Source organism: Myotis nattereri (assembly GCF_964212035.1).
Source record: "Myotis nattereri genome assembly, chromosome: 8".
Classification (NCBI taxonomy): domain Eukaryota; kingdom Metazoa; phylum Chordata; class Mammalia; order Chiroptera; family Vespertilionidae; genus Myotis; species Myotis nattereri.
This window is the reverse complement of record NC_138083.1, coordinates 38,822,622-38,848,323: the sequence shown is the minus strand read 5'-3', so window position 1 is coordinate 38,848,323 and position 25,702 is coordinate 38,822,622. Positions and strand designations below refer to the sequence as shown.

General features: G+C 39.5%; 1 protein-coding gene across 1 annotated transcript in view; it reads right to left on the bottom strand.

The window, feature by feature from the left end:
* CTNNBL1 (catenin beta like 1) overlaps positions 1-25,702 on the bottom strand; it is a 173,524-nt gene that overhangs the window by 116,038 nt on the left and 31,784 nt on the right. Inside the window, exons 2-4 of the mRNA XM_081097760.1 lie at positions 21,156-21,344; positions 15,702-15,808; positions 4,582-4,721 (exon numbers count right to left, since the gene is read on the bottom strand). Of these exons, the coding sequence (XP_080953886.1) occupies positions 4,582-4,721; positions 15,702-15,808; positions 21,156-21,344 (436 nt within the window). The remainder of the gene's footprint in view (positions 1-4,581; positions 4,722-15,701; positions 15,809-21,155; positions 21,345-25,702) is intronic.

Sequence of the window (25,702 nt, the reverse complement as noted above, 5' to 3'; positions counted from 1 at the left end):
TCTAAAACTCATAAACAAAATTAAAAATTACATTAACAGGTCCTTTTCCTAGATTGCCCTTCTGGCACTTTTTACCTAATCTGACTTTCTTCAGAGCACATTTAAATGGCTCAAAACACACACACACACACACACACACACACACACACACACACACACACAAGCACACATACCAAAAAACGGGTGGCTTATCAGTACAAATTATTAGGGAGGTTAGACTACCTATAAGAGAAAGAAGTAAATTGTTTTCAATGTACATAACTTAGATTCTAAAAATATTGAGATGAGAAAAGCTCCTAGGAAAACAACAGCCAGAGATACACAAGCCTTATTAGACGGCACTTACAGGAAAGCACTGGAGCAACAGCCAGCTCCCACCCCAGTTCAATTAGAAGAAAGCCCTTAGGAGGCTCAAACCTTTCCCCGCCTCACTCCTGCTCATTAACACTGGGGCTCTATCTAACACAGGCACCCCTGACTACTGTACACACCCTCTGAGATAATATGGTGTGTCCCAGTCAGGTTGTAACACGCTAGCACTCTCAGACCCAAATGCTCAAGTTCAATTGATCCCTGCTAGTCTAAAAAAAGTCTTTCTGCTCCTTGTTTTCCAAACCCCATAGTAATTCTTCACAAAACAGACCAGGACAACTTTGCAAGTCCTCTGGGCTTTCTAGAATTTGAGAAAACTAAGCAGTGATTTAGAAAAGGATCCCAGACAAAAGGGAGCTGTACCATCAGCACCAATGATCTACTTGGTGCTAACCAATTTATCCCTTCTGCCTGTTAGTGCACAGCCCACTGTACTGAAGCCTCAGTTAACATTACAATGAGACCTCCGAATAACAAGTGGATGGAGAGAAAGCATACTTTGAATAAACTGGGTTTAGTTTACTGGCTTTTTTATTAAAGAATAAGGCACTTAGCTAGGAATCAGTATAGTAGTTGTATTTTTTTTTTTAATGGACTTGATATCCAATGTGTAGTGACTACAAGAGCAGCTAGTAAGAGCATGTCAGATCCAGTAAGTGAGGAATGGCAATTTCCATTGCCAAGGTAGAGAACATGAAATAAACTTGAAAAGCACTCAAATCTCCACATCTACCAAAAGCCTGCCAATCTCCAATGTCCAATTCCCTTATCAACCCTATGCCAGAGATGACCCACATCTTTCAGAATACCAATGGCATTTCTTGAGCATAACACTCCAAGGGCACTTACCACCACACATAACTATCAACTGAAGCTACTATTTCTTATTTTCCTAATAGAACACAACAGAGCTTATCATACTAAGGAAGAACCCAGTAAATGCCATGATCTACTACAGGACTTTAGAAAGGATTCCACTGACTTGTCACTTAAGTTGAGAACAAAGCAGATGCCATACAAAAATAGGATACTTATTGGTAACTTGGAGTTTTTTTTATTTTGTTTTGATTTTTGGTGGTGGTAGCAGAAGGGGTACTCAGCCACCATCTGGGGTTTTATCTTCTCCTTGTTTTATTCCTCCTTGTTCCTTCAGGCAAATTGAGTAAATTTGGCTTAAACTAGGCCATAAAAACTTTGTTTACCAATACCTTAAGAAAATATTTTTAAATGTAGCTTTGGTTTTATTTTTCTGCAGAAACACTCCAAAAGGTTCACAAAAGGGGGGTTCTGAACATGTTTAAATGATTTATTTTAAAGGAAAAATTGTTGCAAAAAGCATTATCTCTAAAAGGCAGCAGCTGTTGGACCCCACCTAATGCATTTGGAGTGACTCTTGAACACTGTGTGTGGGGTGTGCCTTCTCTCCCTCCCCTCACCCCCAGAGGTGCTCTTCACAGACCAGAATTCCACTCTGCGGCCAAATGATGGCTGGGCTCCTACCTCTCCAGGGGGGAGATGTGCTCAGAAGCACTGACAGTCCCTCACCAGCGGCAGTGATGCAGAGCGCCAGAATAAACTCTGAAGCTGCTTCTCACGGTTGAAAGGACAAGGTGCAAGCTGTTTTCTCACATCCTTTGTCTCTTAAGGTTACAATAAACCAGCCTCTGATCCAATTAAAATCCCTATAGTTTATGTTTTCTCGAGAAGGACAAAGCAAAGATGACCTGTGCTTGCTGGAAAGATAACCAGCCATGTATGGTCTTGGTTGATAAATGAAGAGTTAAAAAGATTAAAAATTTAAGTCATGACTGCCATGAAATTGTTTATTTATGGTAAGGTGTTTCGGGCAGTTACGGCTGTATAACAGTAAATTGTTAACAAATGTTTCCTAAAGAAAAATTTCCATTATAGATCACAGATAAGGCAAGAAACAGTGCAACACTGCTGAGAGATCAACGTTCCAACTGATAGAGGATTCGTTAGATGCAAGTCAAGAGGGTCTACCCTTTTCTGAAACCACTTTTAAGAAAAGCTGTACTTTGAGATGACATTTATCCTAATTGCTGCATCTAATTAAAATTAGGTACTTTAAAAAATTTCAAATGAACTTAAAATTTGATGTAGGGCATAATTAAAAATCAGATTTTAGAAAAATATCACTAGGGCAGTAGGGTGAAGGTTGTATACAAGAGGGGGGGAAGTGCAGTTTAGTTCTCAGAGAGCAGGAGGGAATGGCAGCTGTCAAAGTTATTACAGGGGACTTGTTTTTTTTCCTTTTTAAAGACCAGAACATTACAACTTGCAGCAGCTGTGCCCTTGCCTTTCCCAAGTATGCTGATGAGCAGCACTTCTTGTGTGTCTTCTCCTCAGCAGGAACCAGGCTGGTGAATCAGCAAAGTGTCAGTATCTTTGGAAAGCTGCTACTATTATTTTGAGTTAGCAGGCGTAGAAAAAGAGAATGAGAGCCATGTTTCCAGAGACAACACAGGCGATTTCTGTATTAATACGCAAGGTAATGAATGAATCACTGCAACTCTGTCAGGGAAGTAATAAATCCTAGAGGGAAGAGACTCAGTGCACTAGAAAGAACAGTGGACTGGAAATCAGGGGTCTGGAGTGCCAGCCTCAACTTCAACAGTTAGCTATCCAACACTGGGACCTCAGACTTGTCACTAAATAAATAGTCTCTGGACTAAGTCATCTCTAAGGTCTGCTCGGATTCTGAAAATCTACCATTCTGTGTAGGTGAATTGAAATGTGAAGTCACAACTAGAATTCTTAGTTACTAACTCTATAAGGAGCAGTTAGCACCTCAAATAGAGCTAATCATATGTAGATACTCAATATAGGCTTACTGGCTGATGCTGTTTGAGTATCCAGTATAGCCCATGGTTCCTCAGGGTCTAGCACAGTGCCTGGTACATAATAAGCACTCAAAGCATATCTGCATGCTATTGAATTCATAAGACCCTGTACTGAGCTCGCCTAGAAACAAGCTAATTGACTAGGGTTCTTACAGTAAAATGCAGAACTCTGCAATGAACCCTGGGGAACATTCATCAATCTTGGGACTGACACAGTGATTCTTAATACTATCTAACATTACATGAAATATCAGAAATGGCTTAAGATCACCCTTCAAGAAGCCTGCATTAAAATTATTCACTGATTTATTTCTATGAGAATTATCAGGCAGGAAAGAACCTAGTCAGACATGCTCTCAGGAGAGAGATTACCAGAAAGATGAAAATAACATGAAGCAGCAGCAGATTCCCCATGAATATCACTCAAGCAGACTAACTACATTTGTCTCTCACCTTCGAAAATCTGGATTCTAACAGAACAACTACTGGAATGGAATTTCCTTTAATGAACATAACTCCAACCACAGGCATATGAAAAACCTTTTGCACTAAAGCAGTTGCACATCAGATAGCAGTTGCACAAAGACAAAGTATAAAATGGTTTTCAAAGTCATGATTCAGATTCAGTTAAAAGTAACATTTCCTAAGTGCCTACTATATATAAGAAACTACTTAGCACTTATATGATCTCCTTTAATCCTCTAAATAACATTGAAAGGCAAAAGTTATAAACTCTATTTTTTGCAGTTGAGAATACTAAAGGCTAGAGGGGCACCAAATTTCACACAAAAAGTAAAACTAAAAGTTAAACCTAGATTGTCTATTTAGGTATAAAGCTGATTCTATAAATACTAAATGTTTTTGTGTACCTGGCCTTTAAGAAATTAGAAATATATTAGTGGACAAAACATAAAATCTCTATCTTCCCCGACATTTCAATGTACTTTCCATCATAGTTTACTGCATCCTCTAGTCTCAACTCCACTGGGGCATCTGCTAACAGACTGATGTCTAGACCAAAAATTCAAATGCTGTCTGGTCTTGCCTCTCTAATGGGCCTCCAAATCAAGATCCTGAAAAATTAATGCTGTCAATGTATGAACAGATACATCACGATGAATTCTAGTACTATTAAGAGCAAATAGAACAATTAGGGATTGCCCAAGATTTACTGATATAAACCAGATTTTCAAATGAGTAAAGAGCAGCATGTGTTTCAAGATGGGAGATAATTGGACTGGAAATAGAATATCAGACGTGACAGCAGAGACAGACAGGAGAAGAGAGTAAACAGCACTCCCCTACCATGTCAGCCTTCCCACTGAAGACAGATCTGAAAGGATATCTGTATTATCATGTCCGAGCAACCCGAGAAGAGACTGAACAGCATTCAGCTCCACTAGGAGGTGGTACAGGTCTGGCATGGTGGCCACCACGTGCATCTCCTGAATGATGTCATTTAGGTCCAGCTCAGATTCCATAAACCTAGGAGGGAAAAACAAAACAGCATCATTGAAAGGAAAGAAGTACTATCAGCACTGACGAGCAAACAGCCACACAATCCAGACAGACAATCTGTCAAAGTGTCTACAACAGACCAACCAAGAAGGACACTCATCCAAACATCATACTGTCACATAATTTCCTTCAGAAATCGATTTCCTCATTACAAAAATCAATCTTGGATTCAGATCTCATTACAGGATTCCCTTACTCTTGCCGTCACAAGCTGCCTTTTAGAGGCTCCTAAAGCATTTTGCAGCTTTAAATGATCTGCCCATCAGTCCTATGGATTAGCTAACAATACCCCTTAGTGTGGCAATTCTGTTGCCCTGAACATAATTATCTTACTCATCTAAAAAGGGTTTTCTTACTTGCCACTTCAGGTCAAGGGCCAATTACTTCCCTTACCCAAAGGAAGACATGAGATTCTGCTGCCATTCAAAAATGGCAAGTAAGAGAAACTCCCAACCCTCACATCCCTTCCAGTGAGCTGATTAAGAGGTAGACCCCAAAGTAAAGCAGATATAGGCTCTGGCATCCTATAATCACCACCATACTTTATGTAGTATGATATTTTACTCATATGTCCACACCTGAACCTTTCAACAGACCTATGCCCAGACACTTAGAACAGAACTGCTCTGTATTCGCCTCCGCATGCCCCCCCTCCAATATTTGACACATTAAGGAATGTCCACTAAGTCTTTGATGAATAAGACAGGAAGTTTTGTTGTGAAAAGGAAATGAGCTAATCCATACAAAGCAACTGAACAATACCCGACTGACAGTGATTGAGAGGAATGGGTGGTCAAACAGACCCTGAAACCAGACTGCCTGGGTTTAAACCTGACCTAGGCACTTAGCCTCTCAGTGTCTTCATCTGTAAATGGGATAATAAACTGCCTATCTCATAGGGACACTATAAAGAGTAAATGAATAAATAGGTATAAAGCACTTAAAATTGCGTATGTCTGCTCTCCTTTCCCCTCCTCTTCTTTCTTCTCCTCTTGCTTACTGCTACCATTATTATGTCTATATTCCCTGCTAGAGTGTAAGCTTCTTAAATATAGGAAGTATATATTTTGTCTCTATATATCCACAGGTGCCTGCTTAATTGAATGAGGCCACAAAGGAAAGGAACACAAGCAGGGACTCTTGAAGTCATAAAGTACTCATCAACGTCCAGAAGCTGAAGGGCTAAGCAAATACCACCTGTCCAGAAACCTGGATTCTGTAAGGAACAAAATCTGGAGACTATAACTCTTTAAAACATGCTCATATTTTAGACAATATCCCTAACCACTGTTTTTCCCCATTACTATTTTTAATCATAACAGCAATCATACATTATATTATTAACCAGAAATAACCATTGATAATACTCTGGTATGTTTAATTCATGAGTTTTCACTCAACCTATATCCTTCCCCCCAATGCTAAAGAAGCCTACATAGTATATAGTTGTATATTCAATTTTTGCTATTGTTAACACAGGCTGAATAATTCCCCTTATCATTAAGCACTCTTTTACAGCAGGAAAAGCCAGTATCCAACACTGCTGTCAGTCTTTCTCCTTCTCCTATGGCACTATCCCTCACTGAGCACACCACTCTTCCCTGTTGAGCCCAGACATGACTTCTCAACATAGCATTCCAAAAATAGACTGCCAATCAATCACAGAGTGAGTGTAGGAGATTAAGCCTATCTGAAACTCCTGTCCTAAATAATACATTTTTAAAAGCTGCATGGTATTCCCTTGTGAATATGTAACATAATTTATTTTACCCTTTGTCAGACATTCAGGTGGTCTCCAATTTTCTCCCTATACCAAATGACACCATGATGCATGTATTCACAATTATTGTGTTGAGATAAAGTCCCAGGATGGAACATGTCAAGTCAAAGAGTATGCATACCTTAGCAGATTTTGATATATTCTTCCAGAAAGGTACCAATAGTGTATAAAGTGCTTGTTTCCTTCGCCCTCTTTAAAAACAGTATTTAAAATGCATTTAAAATCTCCTCCAATTTGAAATAGGAAATTTATTAAAATTTTCTTTTTTATTGTTGATACTATTACAGATGTCTCCCATTCACCCCTTCTTTGCCCACCTCCATCCAGCTCCCACAACCCCTCCCCTGACCTTCACCACTGTTGTCTGTATGCATGGGTTATGCACAGATGTTCTTTGGCTACACTCTTTACCTTCTTTTATCCAGTTGCCCCCACCCCATTCCCTCCAACCTCTGTCAGTCTGTTCCATGTATCCATGCCTCTGGTTCTATTTTGTTTGTCAATTTATTTTGTTCATAAGATTCCAAATGAGATCATGTGATAACTTTCGCTGACTGGCTTATTTCGCTTAGCATGATATAATTTCCAAGTCCATCCATGCTGTCACAAAGGATAACAGTCCCTTCTTTTTCACAGCCACATAGTACTCCATTGTGCAAATGTACCACAGGAGACAGAAAATTTAACTTATTTTTTATTTACATTTCTGATATTACTATTTAAGATGGTTCAACTTTTGTTAATGTTTATTAGCTATTTGTATTTCTTCTTTGACCATTTTATTTTTTGTAAATAATTCTTTGTTAAAAGTATTACATATGCCCTCTAACCCCCACTATTGACCCCCTCCAGCCTCCTCCCCCCACCCCCATCTTCTTTACCCATTTTATATCAGTGTGCTCATCTTATTTATTCATTTATAAGCACTCTATATATTAAGAAAATTAATTCGTCTCATATGCTGGGGAAAAAACGACAGAGAAAAATATTTACCCCTTAATTAGTACATTGTGCTTTATCACATAAAGGTAGGAGATCTATCAGTAAACATACTGCTATGAGAGATGTCTGAGATATTGCTGTAAAGATTTTTATGGTTTCACAACTTACATTTAGGTCTTTTATCCGTTTTGAGTTTATTCTTTTTTTTTTAATATATTTTATTGATTTTTTATAGAGAGGAAGGGAGAGAGATAGCTAGAAACATCGATGAGAGAGAAACCATTGATCAGCTGCCTCCTGCACATCTCCCACTGGGGATGTGCCCGCAACCCAGGTACATGCCCTTGAACGGAATCGAACCTGGGACCCCCCAGTCCGCAGGCCGATGCTCCATCCACTGAGCCAAACCGGTTTCGGCTGAGTTTATTCTTGTGTATGGTGTGAGTTGGTGGTCTAGTTTCATTTTTTTGCATATACCTGTCCAGTTTTCCCAACACCATTTATTGAAAAGACTTTCTTTACTCCATTGTATGCTCTTGCCTCCTTTGTCAAATATTAATTGAGCATAATGGCTTGGATCCAATTTCTGGGTTCTGTTCCATTGATCTATATGCCTGTTCTTGTGTCAGTACCAGGCTGTTTTGAGTATAGTGGCTTTGTAGTATAATTTCGTATCTGGTATTGCGATTCCTCCAACTATGTTCTTCTTTCTCAAGATTGCTATTTGAGGTCATTTTTGGTTCCATATAAATTTTTGGAGTGTTTTTTTCTAGATCTGTTAAATATGCCACTGGTATTTTAACAAGGATTGCGATCAATCTATAGATTGTTTGGGGTAGTAGTAGACATTTTAATGATGTTGAGTTTATCAAGCCATGAACATGGTATTTTCTTCCACTTGTTTATATCTTCCTCTATCTCTTTTTTCAATATCCTGTAGTTGTCTGAGTACAGGTCTTCTACCTCCTTGGTTAAGTTTATTACTAAGTATCTTAATTTTTTGTTGCAATAGTAAATGCGTTTTTTATTTTTATTTTTTTAGTCTCTCTGAGAGTTCATTATTGGTGTATAAAAATGCCATCAATTTCTGGGCGTTAATTTTATATCCTGCTATGTTGCAAAATTCATTTATTAAATCTAGTAGTTTTTTTGGTGGAATCTTAGGGTTTTCTATGTATAATATCATGTCATCTGTCAATAATGACAGTTTTACTTCATCCTTTCCAATCTGGATGTCTTTTATTTCTTCTTGTCTGATCGCTGAGGTTATATTATATTGAATAATAGTGGTAAAAGAGGACATCCCTGTATTGTTCCTGTTCTTAGGGGAAATGGTTTTAGTTTTTGCCCATTGAAGATGATGTTGGCTGTAGGTTTGTCATATATGGCCTTTATTATGTTGAGGTATGATCCCTCTATTCCCACTTTGCTAAGAGTTTTTATAAAAAAAAAAGAGTGTTGGATTTTGTCAAATGCTTTTTCTGCACCAATTGATATGATCATGTGATTTTTGTCTTCCAATTTGCTTATGTAATGTATCATGTTTGTTGATTTGCAAATATTGTATCAGCCTTGCATCCCTGGGATAAATCCCACTTGGTCATGGCATCATACACTGAATTTTAATGTGTACTCTAATCTGTTTATGGGCTTTGCACTGCATTTCATTGCTTTGTTTGTAAATTCTTGAGCCAGGATCACACTTCCATATTGTTACAGTATATTTTATGTCCATTATTGCAAAAACACTTTCTTGCTAGTCTTCTTTTTCAATGCTTCCTTGTTTATTCTCACCTGTTTATTATTCCAAGTACATTCAAAATTATATTTGTAAAGATTCCCCCTCCATCTATCTTTTTTTAAGGCTTCTTTCACTGTGCTTACAAATACACCACCATTTTACATTATTTCTGTCTCCTAAAGTGTGAAAGTCAAGCCAGAAGAATCATGCCTTGGAAAGAAACGCTGGTGCAGAATTCAGAAATTCCATGGGGTAGCAGATCTATATAATCTTTGAACCAAATGGGCTCAGCAAACCTCTAAGGGTTATTTGCCTTAAATGGGTAGTTGTTTTTTTTTTAAAATCTGATTTCTGAAGAGTAACTTCACATAAAGATTTTTATAGCTCACCAGGAAGAACTGACAAGGAAGACTGAGCACTAAATAGTAATAAGCAAAATGATGTTGAACACAAGAAAAGATTTGGGACTTCGGTGGTAATGAATGAATGTCAGCCCAGAGAGAAGCCTCTGGTGGCATCCTACAGGGGTTGATCCTTAGGCCTGTTTAGATCATCTATATTATTTCATTGTTATTTTCTAATCAGTAACTTAAATGAAGGTATATAAATAGCAACTTAACAAATGTTAAGCAACACAAAGCTTACAGAGAAAATGAATACAGCGCTGACAGAATCAATTCAAAAGTTCCTGATAGGCGATGATGGGCCAAATCTAACAGGAGAAAAATTATCTAGGATCCACATAGAGAGCTGCACTGAACCAAAAAGTCAGATTACAAATGCATGGGGTGGGAACGACATAATTTAATAAGAGCACATGTGAGAACTTGATGGTTTTAGTCAACTGTAACAGCAATACAAATCAGACCATGAGAGAGCTGTACCAGGACAGAAACTACTCATTCAACTCTGGTCACCCAACACTGAGCACACTCCCAGGTCCACAGTTCAGCAGATGCCTTCCAAATGAAGGAGCAGAGGAAAGTAGCTGCCACAAAGGCTAGGTGGTTTCAGGCTGCTTAAAAGAAGGCAATACAGAGTTAACATGTGATTACATGACCCTGAAGTTCTGTGACATCTCTTATAGAAGCCATACTTTAGGAGAGATATAGACACTAATTCGGGAAAACAACCATGATTATAAGTTGTCTAGATATCCTCTCATCTAAGAATTTGTTGAAATTCTTTTTCATTCTGAGTTTAAATCTTAAAGAGTCAGAAGTGTCAAATAATGAAAAGATTTCTTTGAAAAGTTAAATACTTGTCACTGGGGGTAATTAATAAAGGGTAATATAATTTTAAAAAATCAAGAATTAGAAGGGAGAGTGGAATTTACCTTCCAACTTCGAAATTCTTCTAAATCTGCAATCAGCCCAATGTTTTTAAGTTTAGAAAGTCAAAAAATTATCAAAACAAAAACAAGCAGAAACTCAAATGACAGCAGAGAAACATCATAAAAATACTACTGGGGGTCCAGTGTTACATGAGTAACAAGATATAGTGAAAATGCCTGGACTTGAGAATGATACAGACTTGGGTCACACCCCCAGCCACATAAGTTACTGGCTGTGTAACCATGAACAGTACGTCAACAAGTATTTACTGGACACACACTAGGTACCAGTCACCGTGCTAGGTTCCGAGGATATAACAGATAATAAAATAATCCTAGTTGCTGTCCGCATGGAGCCCTTAGCCTAGTACAAATTTAATAACCTATTACATACAATTAATTGTAAGGATCTGGTGTTGTCCAAGAAATGACATTAGATCACGGGACCCCAACCTGGTCAACGGAGACAGAGAATAGCAACTAACCTATCTCTAAACCTCAGCTTCCTTAATTTTCCTAGCTGAATTACAGTGAGGATTCAACGAGATAAAAAATATAAAGTGCCTAATGATAGTTGGCACATAATAGGTGCTCGACAAATCTAGGTACCATCAAGTTTGCTATGCTATAAAAAAGAGTATTTTCTTCTCTTTGTCAACAAAGTATAAGCCTACTCATTTAAAGCACACACTACAACATTTGTAGAGACTGTCTAGGAAGTAAGCATACACTCAGTAATGGACGACTCACAGCTGGGGGAATGGGTCAAGTTAGAGGCAATGGGAAAGCAACACAGCAATCTATTAAAACAGTAACCCAGGCTGAGATGGGGTCATCGATTCCATCTGGGAAGGGGAGAATATTCTGCTAGTCTGCCATGTGCATTTGTTTCAGACCACCAGAATGTTCTCTTTCAACTGTAATAGTGAAGATTAGCAAATGACCAGCAAGGCTCAAATATACCAGGAAAACCACAGAAATTGGTGAGTCCTCCTGCAAACACAAGACCAGCAGTCAATGCATAGAGAACATGATGCTTCTCCCACCCAACTAAATCAGCAGTTCTCAAAGTGTGGTCCTGGGACTCTAGGGTGGGGGTAGGAGGTGGTTGGAGATCCTTTTCGGGGGTCTAAAAGATCAAAATTATTTTCACAATAATCCCTAAGTATTAAAAGTACGTCTTGTTTTATTGAGTTTTGCTTTATTGAGCTTCACAGATACTGCATTTTTTTTTTTTTTTTTTTTTTTACAAAGTAGAGGTTTGTGGTAACCCTTCATCAAGCAAGTCCATTGGCACCATTTTTCCAACAGCATTTGCTCACTTCATGTCTCTGTGCCACATTTTGGTAATTCTTGTAATATTTCAAACTTTTTCATTATTATATACTAGAGGCCCGACGCATGAAGATTCGTGCAAGAATAGGCCTTCCTTCCCCTGGCAGCCAGCACCACCTTCATGCCAGCCAGAGTTGCCTTTCTACCTTCACTCCGGCCAGAGCCGCCTTCCACCTTTGCCTTGCTGCATCAATTTGCATCTTCCCTCCTTATTGGCTGTGGGCGCTGCCATCTTTATCGCAAAGTGATGGTTAATTTGCATATTACTCTTTTATTAGATAGGATGACATGGTGATCTTTGATCAGTGATCTTTGCTGTTACTAGGGCAAGACCCTCCACCAGCAAAAAGATTATAATTTGCTAAAGGCTCAGATGATGGATAGCATTTTTTAGCAATAAAGTACTTTTAAATTAAGGTATGTACATTGCTTTTTTAGACATAATGCTGCTACATACTTAAACTATAGTACAATGTAAATATAACTTTTACATGTGCTAGGAAACCAAAATATTCTTGTGACTCGCTTTATTGCAATATTCACTTTATTACAAACCCGCGATCTCTGAGGTTTGCCTATTTTGCCTTTTTCACTTTCATTCTCTCAGGAGTGAACACTGGAGTTTTCAACAGGGCTACACAAGACGTGATTATATCATTGCCCTGATGCCTAATAAAATGTGTGCTTGTGTATTCTAGAATTTTCTAAGATAAGCACTTTGGGGTGTACTCATAATTGAAGAGTGCAAAGGGGCCCTGAGATTAAAAACTTTGAGAACCACTATACTAAATAATTCTGCCCCTGCAACAATGAAAAGGAGAACACTAATGGGCTTACCAGGGAAATAGCATGCTCCACTCAATGTGATATTTGGCAGAAAGATTACAGTGCAAGGTTGAGGCTGCATAAAGAGAACTTTCAAATGAATCTGAAATGCAGCCAAATGAAGAGAAGCATTTTTGGGTTATGCAATCAAAATGACAACTGCATATATGGGAAAATATATTTGAATGTTTCTGATCCCAACCGGAAAGTTTCATTCAAATATGTTCTAGCAATTTTCATCTTAATTGCACCTCGCTGGTCTAGAGAATTATAAAAGACACTGCACCAGTAAGAATTCAAAAATTCAAGGTTAAAACAAAACGTAGTTTCCTAACCAATTTTAAAATGTTCAGCTTTAAAAACTAAAATAGTATATAAATTTTATCTGAATAGAAAACACTGTTAAGTCTTTAAAATAAAATTTTAAAACCAATTTATGAAATGTAACACTAGAGCATCTGTGGTACCTAAGATGTGGTACATAACCTGCAGAAACTCACTGCTCTAAATTGACAGAAGTACTAGTATACCTACCAAGTGGGCAAAGGCAATGCTGGCACTCTAAGAAGTAAATTGAATTGCTTAAATTTCCAGAGTTATCAACCCAGGGCACAGCTTCCTCATAATGTATCCTTAGATTCCAGGCAATAAGAATGTAATAAAGATTACATCAACTATCTAGTATCTCATGTTTATTGAGCACCTAGAGTATGGCAGGTACTGTGTTAGGAATTAGAAACAGAAACAAACAAGACACAGTCCACCTCCTCAAAGGACACAGAATCTAATGCAGGAAGACCACTGAGTAAAGAAATAATAAAACAAATGGCAAAGATGTTAAAGACTGATCACATTCATTATGGGCAAGAAAATAGGGAAAGAGACCTGCTGATGGGAGAATAAAAGAACACAGTGGGGAATATGGCAGTAGTTATCCAAGTTTAAAATATACATACCCTTCAACCTGAGAATTCAACACTGATCCTATAGAAATACATTTTATATTAAGGCACATGTATACAAAGGTTCGCTACAGCATTGTTCATAAAAGCCAATATTTAAAATAACCAAATGTCTGTAATATAAAAATAATAAGGCAATCATGGTTATCTATAAACCATGAAATACTATAACCAGTCACAAAAAATAAGATAAATATGCATATATGAACATGAAAAGATCTCCTGTTATGTAATAAAAAAATAATCCAGGTGCAGAATATGTACAGTATAATTTAGGTTAAAAAAAATTTTGATATTTACATATATATATATAAATAAGTATATGAAAAATAATCTGAAAGGATATTCACCAAAGTGTCCACAGGGCTATCTCTAGGTAGGGGAATGGAAGAGGGGGTCAGTGCAGTGAAGGAGGACGTGCATTTTTTACACTACTTATGCACTGTTGGTATTTTTTACAATGACAATCAATTCAGGTGTTACTTGTGTAATCAGACACACACACACACACACACACACACAGTGCAGAATGACAAGTGCTACTGTATGGTGAAGTTCAGCACAAAACCCTACAGGACTCTCGTGCTGGGAAAGCTGAGCTGCAATCTTACTACAAAGAGGGCTATGGTCCTAGGTCCAGTAACCAGGTTCTTCCCTCTCTACCCTCCTCATCTAAAGCACATTAGCCTTACCAGGTTGCCATGAGGACTTGATGACCTCTGACACCTCTGTGCCTTTGTTCATGCTAGTCACACTGCTTGGCATGCCTTTCCTGCCTATTAAAATCAAAATCATTCTACAAGGCCAGCTCAAATATCACCTCTTCTGTGAAGACCTTAATAGGCCCCAACTTGGTATTCACTGTTTCTTCCTCTATGCTCCCACAATACTCTGTTTGTATCTCTTTTAAGGTATGTTTCCTTCTACTATGCATTTATAGCGAATGTGCCTAATAACCTATAAACTTGAGTGCAAGACTAAACTATCCAACTCTTAGTTCCCTACAGGCCTTGGACATATTAAGATTCATTAAAAGTATACGTCCTAGGAGGGAGACAGAGAGGGATGGAGAGAGAACATTAAAATCTGTATAAATATGAAAATCCCTTTAATTAGGACTCAAGACTGACTGAGAGATACCAGACTCCTCATTACAGTACTTCACAGTGCACCGAGGAGCCAGTATAGTAACTATCATATTAACTATCATTTCATAAGTATGTACTAAATACCAGGTATTGATCCACTCACTTCCAATTATTTTCATTTAATCTTCACAATTCTGTAAAGGGGGTATTATTTCTTTATACAGATAAGATACCTGAGGCTAAAAAAGGAAAAGTGACTTATTCAAGGTCATGTAGGAGTCACATCCACATCTGCCTAACCCCAAAGCCTTTGACATTTTCTCAACAGTAAAGCTATCACTAATAGCAGCCAAGGCCAGTTTTCTTTGGGACTTGAGAAGAACAATGAAGAAAAGAGTTAACATAATAGGTCTGATCTTTAGAAGGGCCTGGTTCTAGGCTGGCATCTGGGGATTTGGCTTTTGAAAAGTTCCCTATGTGATAAGGTTGTTTTGCCCACCTTTCCTTATGAGAGTCGGGAATTCTGGTAGTTGTTGCTGGCAGAGAATGGCTACATGACCTGTCCTCATTAAATACTCTAGACTCTGAATCTCACATGGGCTTGTCTGGAGAGAGACACTGCATGCATGTGTTCACTGCTGGAGAAAGGATCATGTCCACCTGACCCCTCTCAGTGGGAGGGAGAAAGCATAGGAAGTCTATACATTAGTTTCTCCAGACTCTGCCTCATGTATCTTTTCCCCTTGTTGATCTGGTTGTATACCCTCAGTACCACTGACTCTGAGTCCCGTGAGTCCTTCTAGTGATTTTCCAAACATGTGGTCGTCCTCGGACTCCTAAGGACGACAAAAGCAGACAAAACAAGCAAAAAACAAAACAAAACAAAAAAGGCAAACAAAACACCTCAAAAGAGGAAGGGTATCAGCAAAACAGAGCCTTACTTCTCTGGATTGTCTGGAAACTTGATCCGCAACTCTTGGTTTTTGTATGATCTTTTTTCAAATGTAAGGATCATTTTCTTCACTGAGCTTTCATCCAATGGTTCCTCCTGGTATAAAGGGACAAACGCAACAATTCTTATTCACTCATCATTACTTCTTTCATTGGTTCTTACATGCTATTCTGCCACTCACCTTTGTGGGTTAAATGTACAGAAAACATTTTATCTCCCCCACTAGAATGAGGATTAAGGGTCTACATCACATGCTACTTTGTATCACTCTGTGTGTCTCACATCTAGCATAGAAAGTTTAGTTTAAGATTTAGCCAACAAATATTTCTTGAGCATATCCTATGACTTGGAGTAAGCAACCATATTAGTTAATATTTATCTTGTCCTCCTTTGTTGTACAGGTAAGAAAACACTCAGTGATTTAAAAGAACTTGTTCAGTGACAGTGGCCCTCAATCTTTTCCCTATACAAGGAAGGGTCGGCAAACCGGCCAAATTCAACTCTCTGCCTATTTTTGTATAGACCTTAAGAAGGGCTGTTAATTAGCAATAGTCACAGTTTTTATTTCTTTCACATTACTATAACTGCTCCCTACTGGCTGCTGAGATGGGAATCAGACAGGTTCCTGGAATCCAGATATAACATCAAAAATTAGAGAAGTTCAGAAGTAACATTTAAAAACTAGTAGACTACACAGTGTTTTTCTTACTTCATACACTAGAGAGGTTTGAAGGTTTTCTTACCTTTATATCTACAAAGGTATATACATTTTTTTAAAATGGAATCGTTTTCCCCAAGAAATCTACACTAAAATTTCAGAAATGTAGTCTCCTCAGTTTATTTTCCAGTTTAATGTAATGTGCTGCAATACACTCTGCCTAACACTCTCCCAACTCGTAGCTTCATAGCTTTGTAGTCATTGACCATAACTCACACCTAAAGGTAAAGAAATTGCTATTAAGAGACCCTGAAATAGATCCTTTTGAAAAGCCCTGAATTATCCCATAATTTTGTAAGTACACTAAAAAATGCTAGCTATTATTTTGTTAAATTTGATATGCATATATTATGTTTTAAGTGGAAGATACCTCTAATTTTACTTTGGGCATGACACATTTCTTAAGATTTTTATCAATGACTCTTGGACCCTCAGGTAGTCTATTGGACCCCCAGCCCCCCCTCCCCCCCCTCCCCCCAGTGTCTACTGCTTAAAGAGAAGTTCCCAGACATGGTAAAAACAGAAGTTAGTGCCCTGGCTCAGTTGGCACTCAAGAGCCTAGCTTCACTATTTACTAGCCACAATGCAATGCTACTTTGCTGACTATAACCTTAAACGCTCACCAAGTCTACCTCTTAAGTCTTTCCTGAATTCATCCACTTGGCATCCTCTCTATAATAATAAAAGCGTAATATGCTAATTAGACCAGACAGCCAAACGACCTTCTGGATGTCATTCTGGACGTCCTTCCAGACAAAGCTGCTGTGGCGGGGGCCGAGGCAAGGCAGTTAGGGGTAATCAGGCAGGCAGGCAGGTGATTATGGGTGACCAGGCAAGCAAGTAGAGGTGGTTAGGAGCAATCAGTCAGGCAGGCAGAGGCGGTTGGGGCGGTCAGGCAGGTAGGCAGAGTGGTTAGGCGCAATCAGGCGAGTGGTTAGGGGCGATCAGGCAGGCAGGCAGAGTGGTTAGGGGTGATCAGGCAGGCAAGCAAGTGGTTAGGGGAAATCAGGCAGGCAGGCGAGCAGTTAAGGGCAATCAGGCAGGCAGGCAGGCAGGTGAGCGATTAGGAGCCAGCACACCCAGATTGCGAGAGGGTGCAGAGTGGGCTGAGGGATGCCCACCCCACTCCCCCCATGCACGAATTTTGTACACTGGGCCTCTAGTTCCATATAATAAAAGCCTGATATGCTGTGTCCAGTCGGCCGTTCAACCAATCAAAGTGTAATATGCTAATGATATGCTAAAGCTGCTCAACCACTCACTATGACGTACACTGACCACCAGGAGGCAGACAGTCTACCAGTCGCTATGACATGCACTGACCACCAGGGGGCAGATGCTCCAACCGGTAGGTTAACTTGCTGCTGGGGTTTGGCCAATCAGGACTGAGAGAGATGGGCCAGACATGCCCTGGAGCCCTCCCGCGGTCCCTCCCCAGCTGGCCAAACTCCCGGGTCCCTCCCCAGACCCGATCATGCACTGGTGGGGTCCCTCGGCTTGGCTTGCCCCCTCTTGTAATCTGAAACCCCTCAGGTGATATCGGAGAGCTGGCTTTGGCCAAATCCCCCAGGCCAGGCCAAGGGACCCCACTAGTGCACAAATTTGTGTATCGGGCCTCTAGTTTAGAATAAAATTTCAATCCTTTACATGACATACAGTATAGAGCAAAAGTAGGTTTACAGTGTGAGTATGCAAAACATTTTATTCTTGTATTATTATTTATTAGTTATTTTCCATGCAAACAACTGTAAGCCTACTTTTGTCTCATCCTCTATGTAAGGAAGGTCTGGCATGATCTCGCCCAGATAATCTGTTCACCCAAAACTAGGGAATATAGGCCTGTTGTGAGACCATTTCTACTTGTTCAATGCAGACTCTCTAGTTCCTTTTACAGTGCCTGGCACACAGCAGGCATCCAGTGAAGATCTGTTGAAGAAAGAAAGAAAAGAAGAGAGATGTATCTTCTAAGGTCAGAGAGATGGTCTAAAGAAATGAGGTACATAAAATTGTTTTATAAACTATATGACACTATCTTAATGTAAGCTAGTTTTTTCTATTAGTAATAAGCACGACGTACCTAACATACCACTAGGATTTAACTAAAATAATCCAAATTTCTAGGAAAGAGTTAAATTAAGCAAACTCAACATCCACTACTCTTCTTTCCCTTGGCTAACATCTTGCCTGCCCTGCAGGAAAAAAAAAACCTACTAGTGTTAATACGGCTCTCATAGGATTCCCAGCCTTAGCCTCTTCAAGGTTTGGCCTTCCCTCCTTTAATTTCTCTCCAACACTAGAGGAAACTGAATTATCAGTCTTAGTCATCGGCTACAGCAGTACCTCCAATAGCTCAACGTCAGGAACCAGAGGGAGACTTCAGAAAGATGAATGCTGGTGATGTAGCACAAAAAGGACAATAATATTTTACAAGTTCACGTGACTTTACGGGGCAAACATCACTTGCTTTTCATCAAATGGGACTTTGGTGGCAGTGAGAAAATAACTCTTGAACTTGTAGCCTTCCATGTGTCATTTTTACAAAACGATCTCTTTTTCCCTGTCCCTTAACAGAAGGGCTGGTCCCACATTACATTTCTGTCTCTTAGGCTAGAAACCACTTACCCATGACAGCTACCATCCTAATCCTCCAGTACAAGCCTTGCCCTACACAGGAATCACACCTGCCAATTAACTGCTGCTGCAGCGCTCACAGATTGAGCAGAAGCTAGTAAGAAAGGAGGGAGAGAGGGAAGTGATGGAGGGATGGAAGAAGGAAGAGAGGGAGGGATGGAAGGATGGGGGGATGGGGGGATGGGGGGATGGAGGGATGGAGGAATGGAGGGATGGAGGGATGGAGGGACAGAAGGATGGCGGGATGGAGGGATGGAGGGATGGAGGGAGAGAGGGAGGATGTGCTACACACACTGACTATCTAAAAGCCTGGTAGGGCTGCTGCCCTCAGAGGAAATTTGGGACTGTTTCCCACCACAGATTTCCAAAGTGTCACCATCTTTTAGGGGCAGACCCCTGAATTAGCTCTGATATAAATGCTAATGAGAGTTATTGTCATAACACAGTAAGGACCTTTGTGAAATATGAATCAATTTTTTTCCCTCTTAGATTCACACTCCAGCTTCATTTTTTAAATCCAAACTTAGCATCATGTCTTTGAAGGAACCAAAAACCAGCTGGTTCTTAAGAATCTATTTCCATAATTCATATTGAACAAAATGCCAGAATGAAATAACATACAAGTTAACACTTAAGGATTTAAAAAGACACAAAGGCATGGTCATTTCATTTTTAATCGCTGATATTTTACCTCTACCCTTTTCAGCTTGGTTCATTTATTCATTCAATAAATATTTATTAAGGGTCTACCAAGAGCTAGGCATTGCTCTTGAGTGCTCTGAGCTCTGAACAAAACAGAGCCAGTCTCTGGTTTCACAGGAGGCCAGGAGGGGACAGCTAATGAGTAAACAAACAGAAATTTCAGATCATGGTAAATGCTGTGAAGAGAACACACAGAATAAAGTGATAACAGAATGAGAGAATGACTTGCAGGGCTACCTCAGAGACAGGAAAGACTTCTCCAAGGAGGAAACACCAGAACTAAGACCTGAATGAGAAGAAACCAGCCATGCAAAGAGTGGTTCTTCATTAGGGCAAGAGAGCATTCCAACAGAGGCCACAGAAAAAGGTCCAGAGGCAGGAATGAGTGCAAAGGAATCTTGAGGCAGGGCAATTGAACGGCATCTCTTTCCCTAAACTGTATTTCTTCAGTAACACCTAAATACCTAGTCCCTTAGCTCCCCTGGAACTTCTCCACTTTTACTACTTTGCTAATGTCATTTCAACTTCCTGAAAAGCCCATCTTCCACTTGTTCGATAAAGTTCTACTCTTCTTTTGAAGACTATTAACTACATTAAATAAAGGAAGCACCTTCTATGTGTCCTCAGAATGGTCTAGAAAGCCTCCCTGACCCCTATATGTCCTCAGTATGGTCTAGAACAGCAGTCGCCAACTGGTGGTCCACAGACCACTGGTGGTCCATGAGGTCCAAAAGGTTGGCGACCGCTGGTTTAAGGAAACCTTTGGAGCAGCGGTCGCCAACCAGTGGTCCATGGACCACTGATGGTCTGTGAGGTCCTAAAGGTTGGTGACCGCTGGTCTAGAAAGCCTCCCTGACCCTCCACAGTCAATACCAATAGCTCCACAGTTCAGTGCTTGGGCCTTGATTATAACACATAATCCAGAATAATGTTAAAACTCTATCTGTGCCCTAGCTGGTTTGGCTCAGTGGACAGAGCGTCGGCCTGCAGACTGGAGGGTCCCAGGTTCGATTCTGGTCAAGGGCACATGCCTGGGTTGTGGGCTTGATCCCCAATGGGGGGCGTGCAGGAGGCAGCCGATCAATGATTCTCTTTCATCATTGATGTTTTGATCTCTCTCTCCCTCTCTCTTCCTTTCTGAAATCAATAAAAATATATTTTAAAAAAACAACAACTCTATCTGTAATGTTCTTTACACTTTTCAAAATGATTTCCCAACTCCATTATCCCACTTAACCTTCAGGTCAACATTGTGAAATAAGTATTCTAAACCCCATTTTATAGATAAAGCTAGGGAGGTCAGAAAAATTATATATTTGGCCCAAAATTACATCTATAGAGACTATGTCAGGGACAGCCATCTCAGCAACCAGCCCACTTCTGCCACCTTACCTCTTCCTCTTCCTCCTCACCCTCTCTGTCAATAATCTGAAGCAGCCTTTTTTTGTCATCATCTGCTTCTTCTACCACAGTCATTTCCTCTTCCCGAAAGCGGCCACGTTCTCGAGTACCAGCTTGTTTCCGACGCATTTTCAGCTCTTCCTCTTCATCATCCCGGGGACGTTTTGTGCCCCTGTTGGGCTAAGAAAGAGAAAAAATAAACACAGGATTTTAGAGTTGGAAAAGGCGAGAAAAGGCATACATAGCAAATATTCTAACACTTTCAGGAATTCCCCAACTGAAAAGCACCACACCATACAATTTCTGCCACAAAAAATACCTCTATGAGGTATTTTTCAAATACTTAATGGTTCTCTAAATTCATGATTAAAGTCACCTATAAAGTAGCTGGCTTTTTTGTTTTTGTTTTTTTACAGAATTTATTCAATATGCAAAGTTTCACCACTTCACGAAGGTTCCTATGCATACAGAAATCATAAGGAACAGAGCACTTTGAGATAGAGACACTGGGTTAGGCTCAACTACTTTGTAGGTGACTTTAATACATATATACTCACCAATCCCTTAGCACATAGTTTTAATTCATGTCTAAAAAAGATTACAGTCACTCACAAGTAGTACAGAGAATATTACATATGTAACTTCCAAGGGTCTACTGCACTCCAAGTTCCTACTTTACACAAGAGGAGAGTAAGGCCCAGAGGTCAAGTTTTATCCAAGGTCATAAAACCAGCAGTAGCACTGAAAACAGAATTGGCACTTCCTGACCTCTAGTCCTGGGCTTTCCCCTGTGCTGGTGAGACCTCATTTGCTTTTAACACTGCAATTCATGGAGTTCTTATAGCTGCTTTCCACTGAATTGGAATAAAACAGGGCACTACTGAAATGGGCTTCCTAGTTGAGGAGAAACAACACTGCAATAGACATTAAGCAACCTGATGACTCCATTCAGCTCAAGTTACTGCTGGTACAACTTTGGGCATCTCATTTACCCTCTGTAAGCCTTAGTCTCCTCATCTGCAAATGGAGATTATAACCCTTTTCCCTATGAACTTCAAAAAGATACTTTTGTGTGTGTGTTTACCATTCATTTTATATTTTTCTAGCTTTACTGAGATATAATTGACATACAGTATTGTGTAAGTTTAAGGTGTACAACAGGATGATGACTCACGTACATATACAAAATGACTGCCACAATAAGGTTAGTTAACACCTTCATCACCTCATATAATTACCATCTTGTTTTTTGGGAAGGCGGGGGGGTGACATTTAAGTACTTTCTTAGAAAGTTTCAAATATACAATACAGAATTGTTAACTACAGTCATGCTGCTATACATTAGATTCCCAAAACATATTCGTGACGTTTGTACCAAAAGGTGGAAGAACTCTAAACTATAATAGTACTACACAAATGTAAAAATTTTTACTATGAGGTAATCCACATGATTCTGTCTTCCCCAACATAAAACATTTGCATTAGGCTCCATAAATAAGCTTTTCTTTATCTGGTATAATAACCAACTTCTTTATTATTTTATTGTTGGAAGTATTACATATGTCCCCTTTCCCCCCCATTCACCCCTTCTAGCCCACCCCTGGCCCCTGCCCCAGGCCTTCACCACCCCATGGTATGCTATTTCCAAAGAAAACAGAAGGTCACATTCATTGCCAGCTTGCTAAGTTGTTTAGTAATGATAGACAAATTTCTATTATACATGCTACACATCTCACTGTGACTTATAACCCACACTGTTACTGAAATCTACTACCCAGTGATGCAAAGTCATCCCCTGCTATATTCATGTACCCTGCTGGTTCCACATGCCAGGTGCTTCAGTAAGTTTAAGCATATGACATTGCTTAGAAAACTCACATCAGACAATTTGGTTTGCGGGGTACCACCTGCTATTTTCACTCTGTTCCCGGTCTCCTTGAGATAGATTGTCATTTCATATGATCACATCCTATTTCCATAAATATAAAAATCGATTGTCATTGTTATTTTAAAAAAGAAAAAAGAAATCAACATGCCAGTAAACATGGACTACAAGAAAAATAAGAGGGTGGTTTTCATGTGAGAAGGGGAAAGAAAGGTAGCTTGATCCTAAGAGAGCAGGCTCCAAACTAGAAATCTGTAGTCCCCCAGCAGGTAAGGAACTTCAGCCCCAGGGAGCACTAATTCTTTCAGGCTCATAAAACAAGACCTGCTGTGATTCTGATTAGCATGAGCCTGCTGTAGCAGCCAAGTCAAAGCATGAGTTCCACAGTTCTCCCCAGAAAGGAGATTTCTGTATTGTTTATTGCTGAGGGCAGAGAGAAAAGGTAGTGGACCACAGTTAAAAGGAGAAAGCCAAATAATGCCACAGTTAAGAGATGCAAAATAGAAAGAAACTGGCAATGTCTCTTTTGAACACATCTGCCAATCCACTTCTTTAAAACAAACATTTCAGAGGTTGGGAGGAGTTTCATTTTTACCTCTAATAATTTCCACTGAAATCGCACTTTCCTTCTGCTGGGGAGAGTAGTAGTTACCAGTTCTATTTTATAAGCAGGGAGACAGGATGCCGGAGACTCTTCAATAAACTCTTGCACAGGCAACCTGGTGCCTTCTGAAAGTTGAACCTCATCTCTGGGTTCTTGCTAATCTACCCTGATTTCCTGAGACAGATCTGAGGAACTTTCAGGCAAGAACATATACCCATAAATATAAGTTATACAAGACCTTGGCTAAGTTAACATAGTATTTGTTAAACCACTCATTCAACAAATAATTTATTAAAGAATTCCAAGGCCTGAAGGGTCCTCAAGTAATCCACTGGCCCAGTAGCAGTCCCAGGCTTCCTCTGCCTAAGTGGGGACACAAGGACAGAGAGGGCCAGTATAGATTCTTGAGACAAGAACAGCTTTGTTGACCGTTATGAATAGTCTAAGCACACACCTCTAACAGGGCAACCTTTAGGTTCTCCGACTGTTTTTCCAACTCCTTTCCCCCTCACACAGGGTATTTATTCAGCTTTCGTTCTTCTCAGGACAACTCTGTGGCAGAGGAAAGCGAACCCATTAGGATGCTCGGTTATGGCTCCTTCACCAACGTATCACTTTTCCTCTCCAACAGATGGGTAAGCCGTTCAAAGGCACTGATACATTTTATTTCACCACTTTTCTCTCCCAAGGCAAAAATTTAAGAACTTCTGTTCTTTACTTCTCAACCCTCAATTGTCGCTTTTTCAGATACTAACACTCCAAATAGAGAAATTCCTATTTATTTCTGAAATTTGACCACTCTGAATAATAAAGATTAGGATTCATTTCTTTAACAAGTATTTATTAAGTGTCAACTACGTGTAAGTCTGGGCACTGCAGACATGAGCGTAAATAAGACAAACACTGCTTTGCAGTCTAGGTCTGTCCAATCAAAATATAATGCAGACTATAGAGGTAATTTTAAATTTTTTAGTAGCCACATTTAAAAAATAAAAAGAAACAGGTGAAATTTAATTTTAATAATATATTTTATTTTACACAGTATGTCCAAAATAAAATTTCAACATGTATAAAAACTACTAATGCGATATTTTACATTCTTTTTACTCATATTATGTCTTTAGAACTTGGTAAACATATTTTATATTTATGGTGGGTGTACTGCCACACAGATGGAGCCCCATTTCATGAGCCCAGCAGCCATATGTAGCTAGTGGCTACCATACTGGACAGCACAGATCCAAGGAATTTTCAGCTGAGGGGTTCCTGTCCCCAAATAAAGACAAAATGGAACTGTCTTTACAGCAACACTGAATGAAATCAGGATTCATAGAAAGCCAAAGCCCTGTTTGTGAAAGGACCCCACTAAAAACTGTGAAGCTAGCTATACCCTGACCCAGAAATAAACTTCGAGATTATATTTACCAATATTCACCACTGAGAGAGTGATCAGTTATACAATAGGAAGCAAGAATATGTAAGCAGGAAAGAACCTCAGAGCTGTCAAACTGATTTCATACAGAAGAGCCAAAGGGCTCGGAATCTAGAAAGGGAATATAACGCTCACAGTCTGACAGAGAGGTCAACAGCTCAGGCTCAAGCTCTCCTGTGTCTTACACAACCAATCCAAAAAGGATTAAGCCATTCTAACCAGTCACCTTTGGAGATTAATTTGTTTTGGTATCTGAAAGGTATATGGAATCCCTCAAGATGAAGGAATGACAAAAGAAACTGTGCTTAATAAAGTCATTTCTCTGCTTCTGCTGCCTACAGGACTAGAGAAAAAAAAAGATTAACTCTTAACTTCTGATGTACTAGAACATCAGCCTTTAAGAACTACTACAATCTTCTACATTCCCTGCCTTACTCCCAATAGGTGGTGAGTGGTATAAGTGCTCACTAAGCATTGCCACCATCCAACCACACAGCTGGTAGCCTTTCTAGGATACATAAAGAATTCCCACTTGCTCCAAGTTTATAGTAAGCTTCAAGATTATATATATGATGCCTTTACTTTCCAAAACTCTTGAAGCCTATTGTGTATGTGAG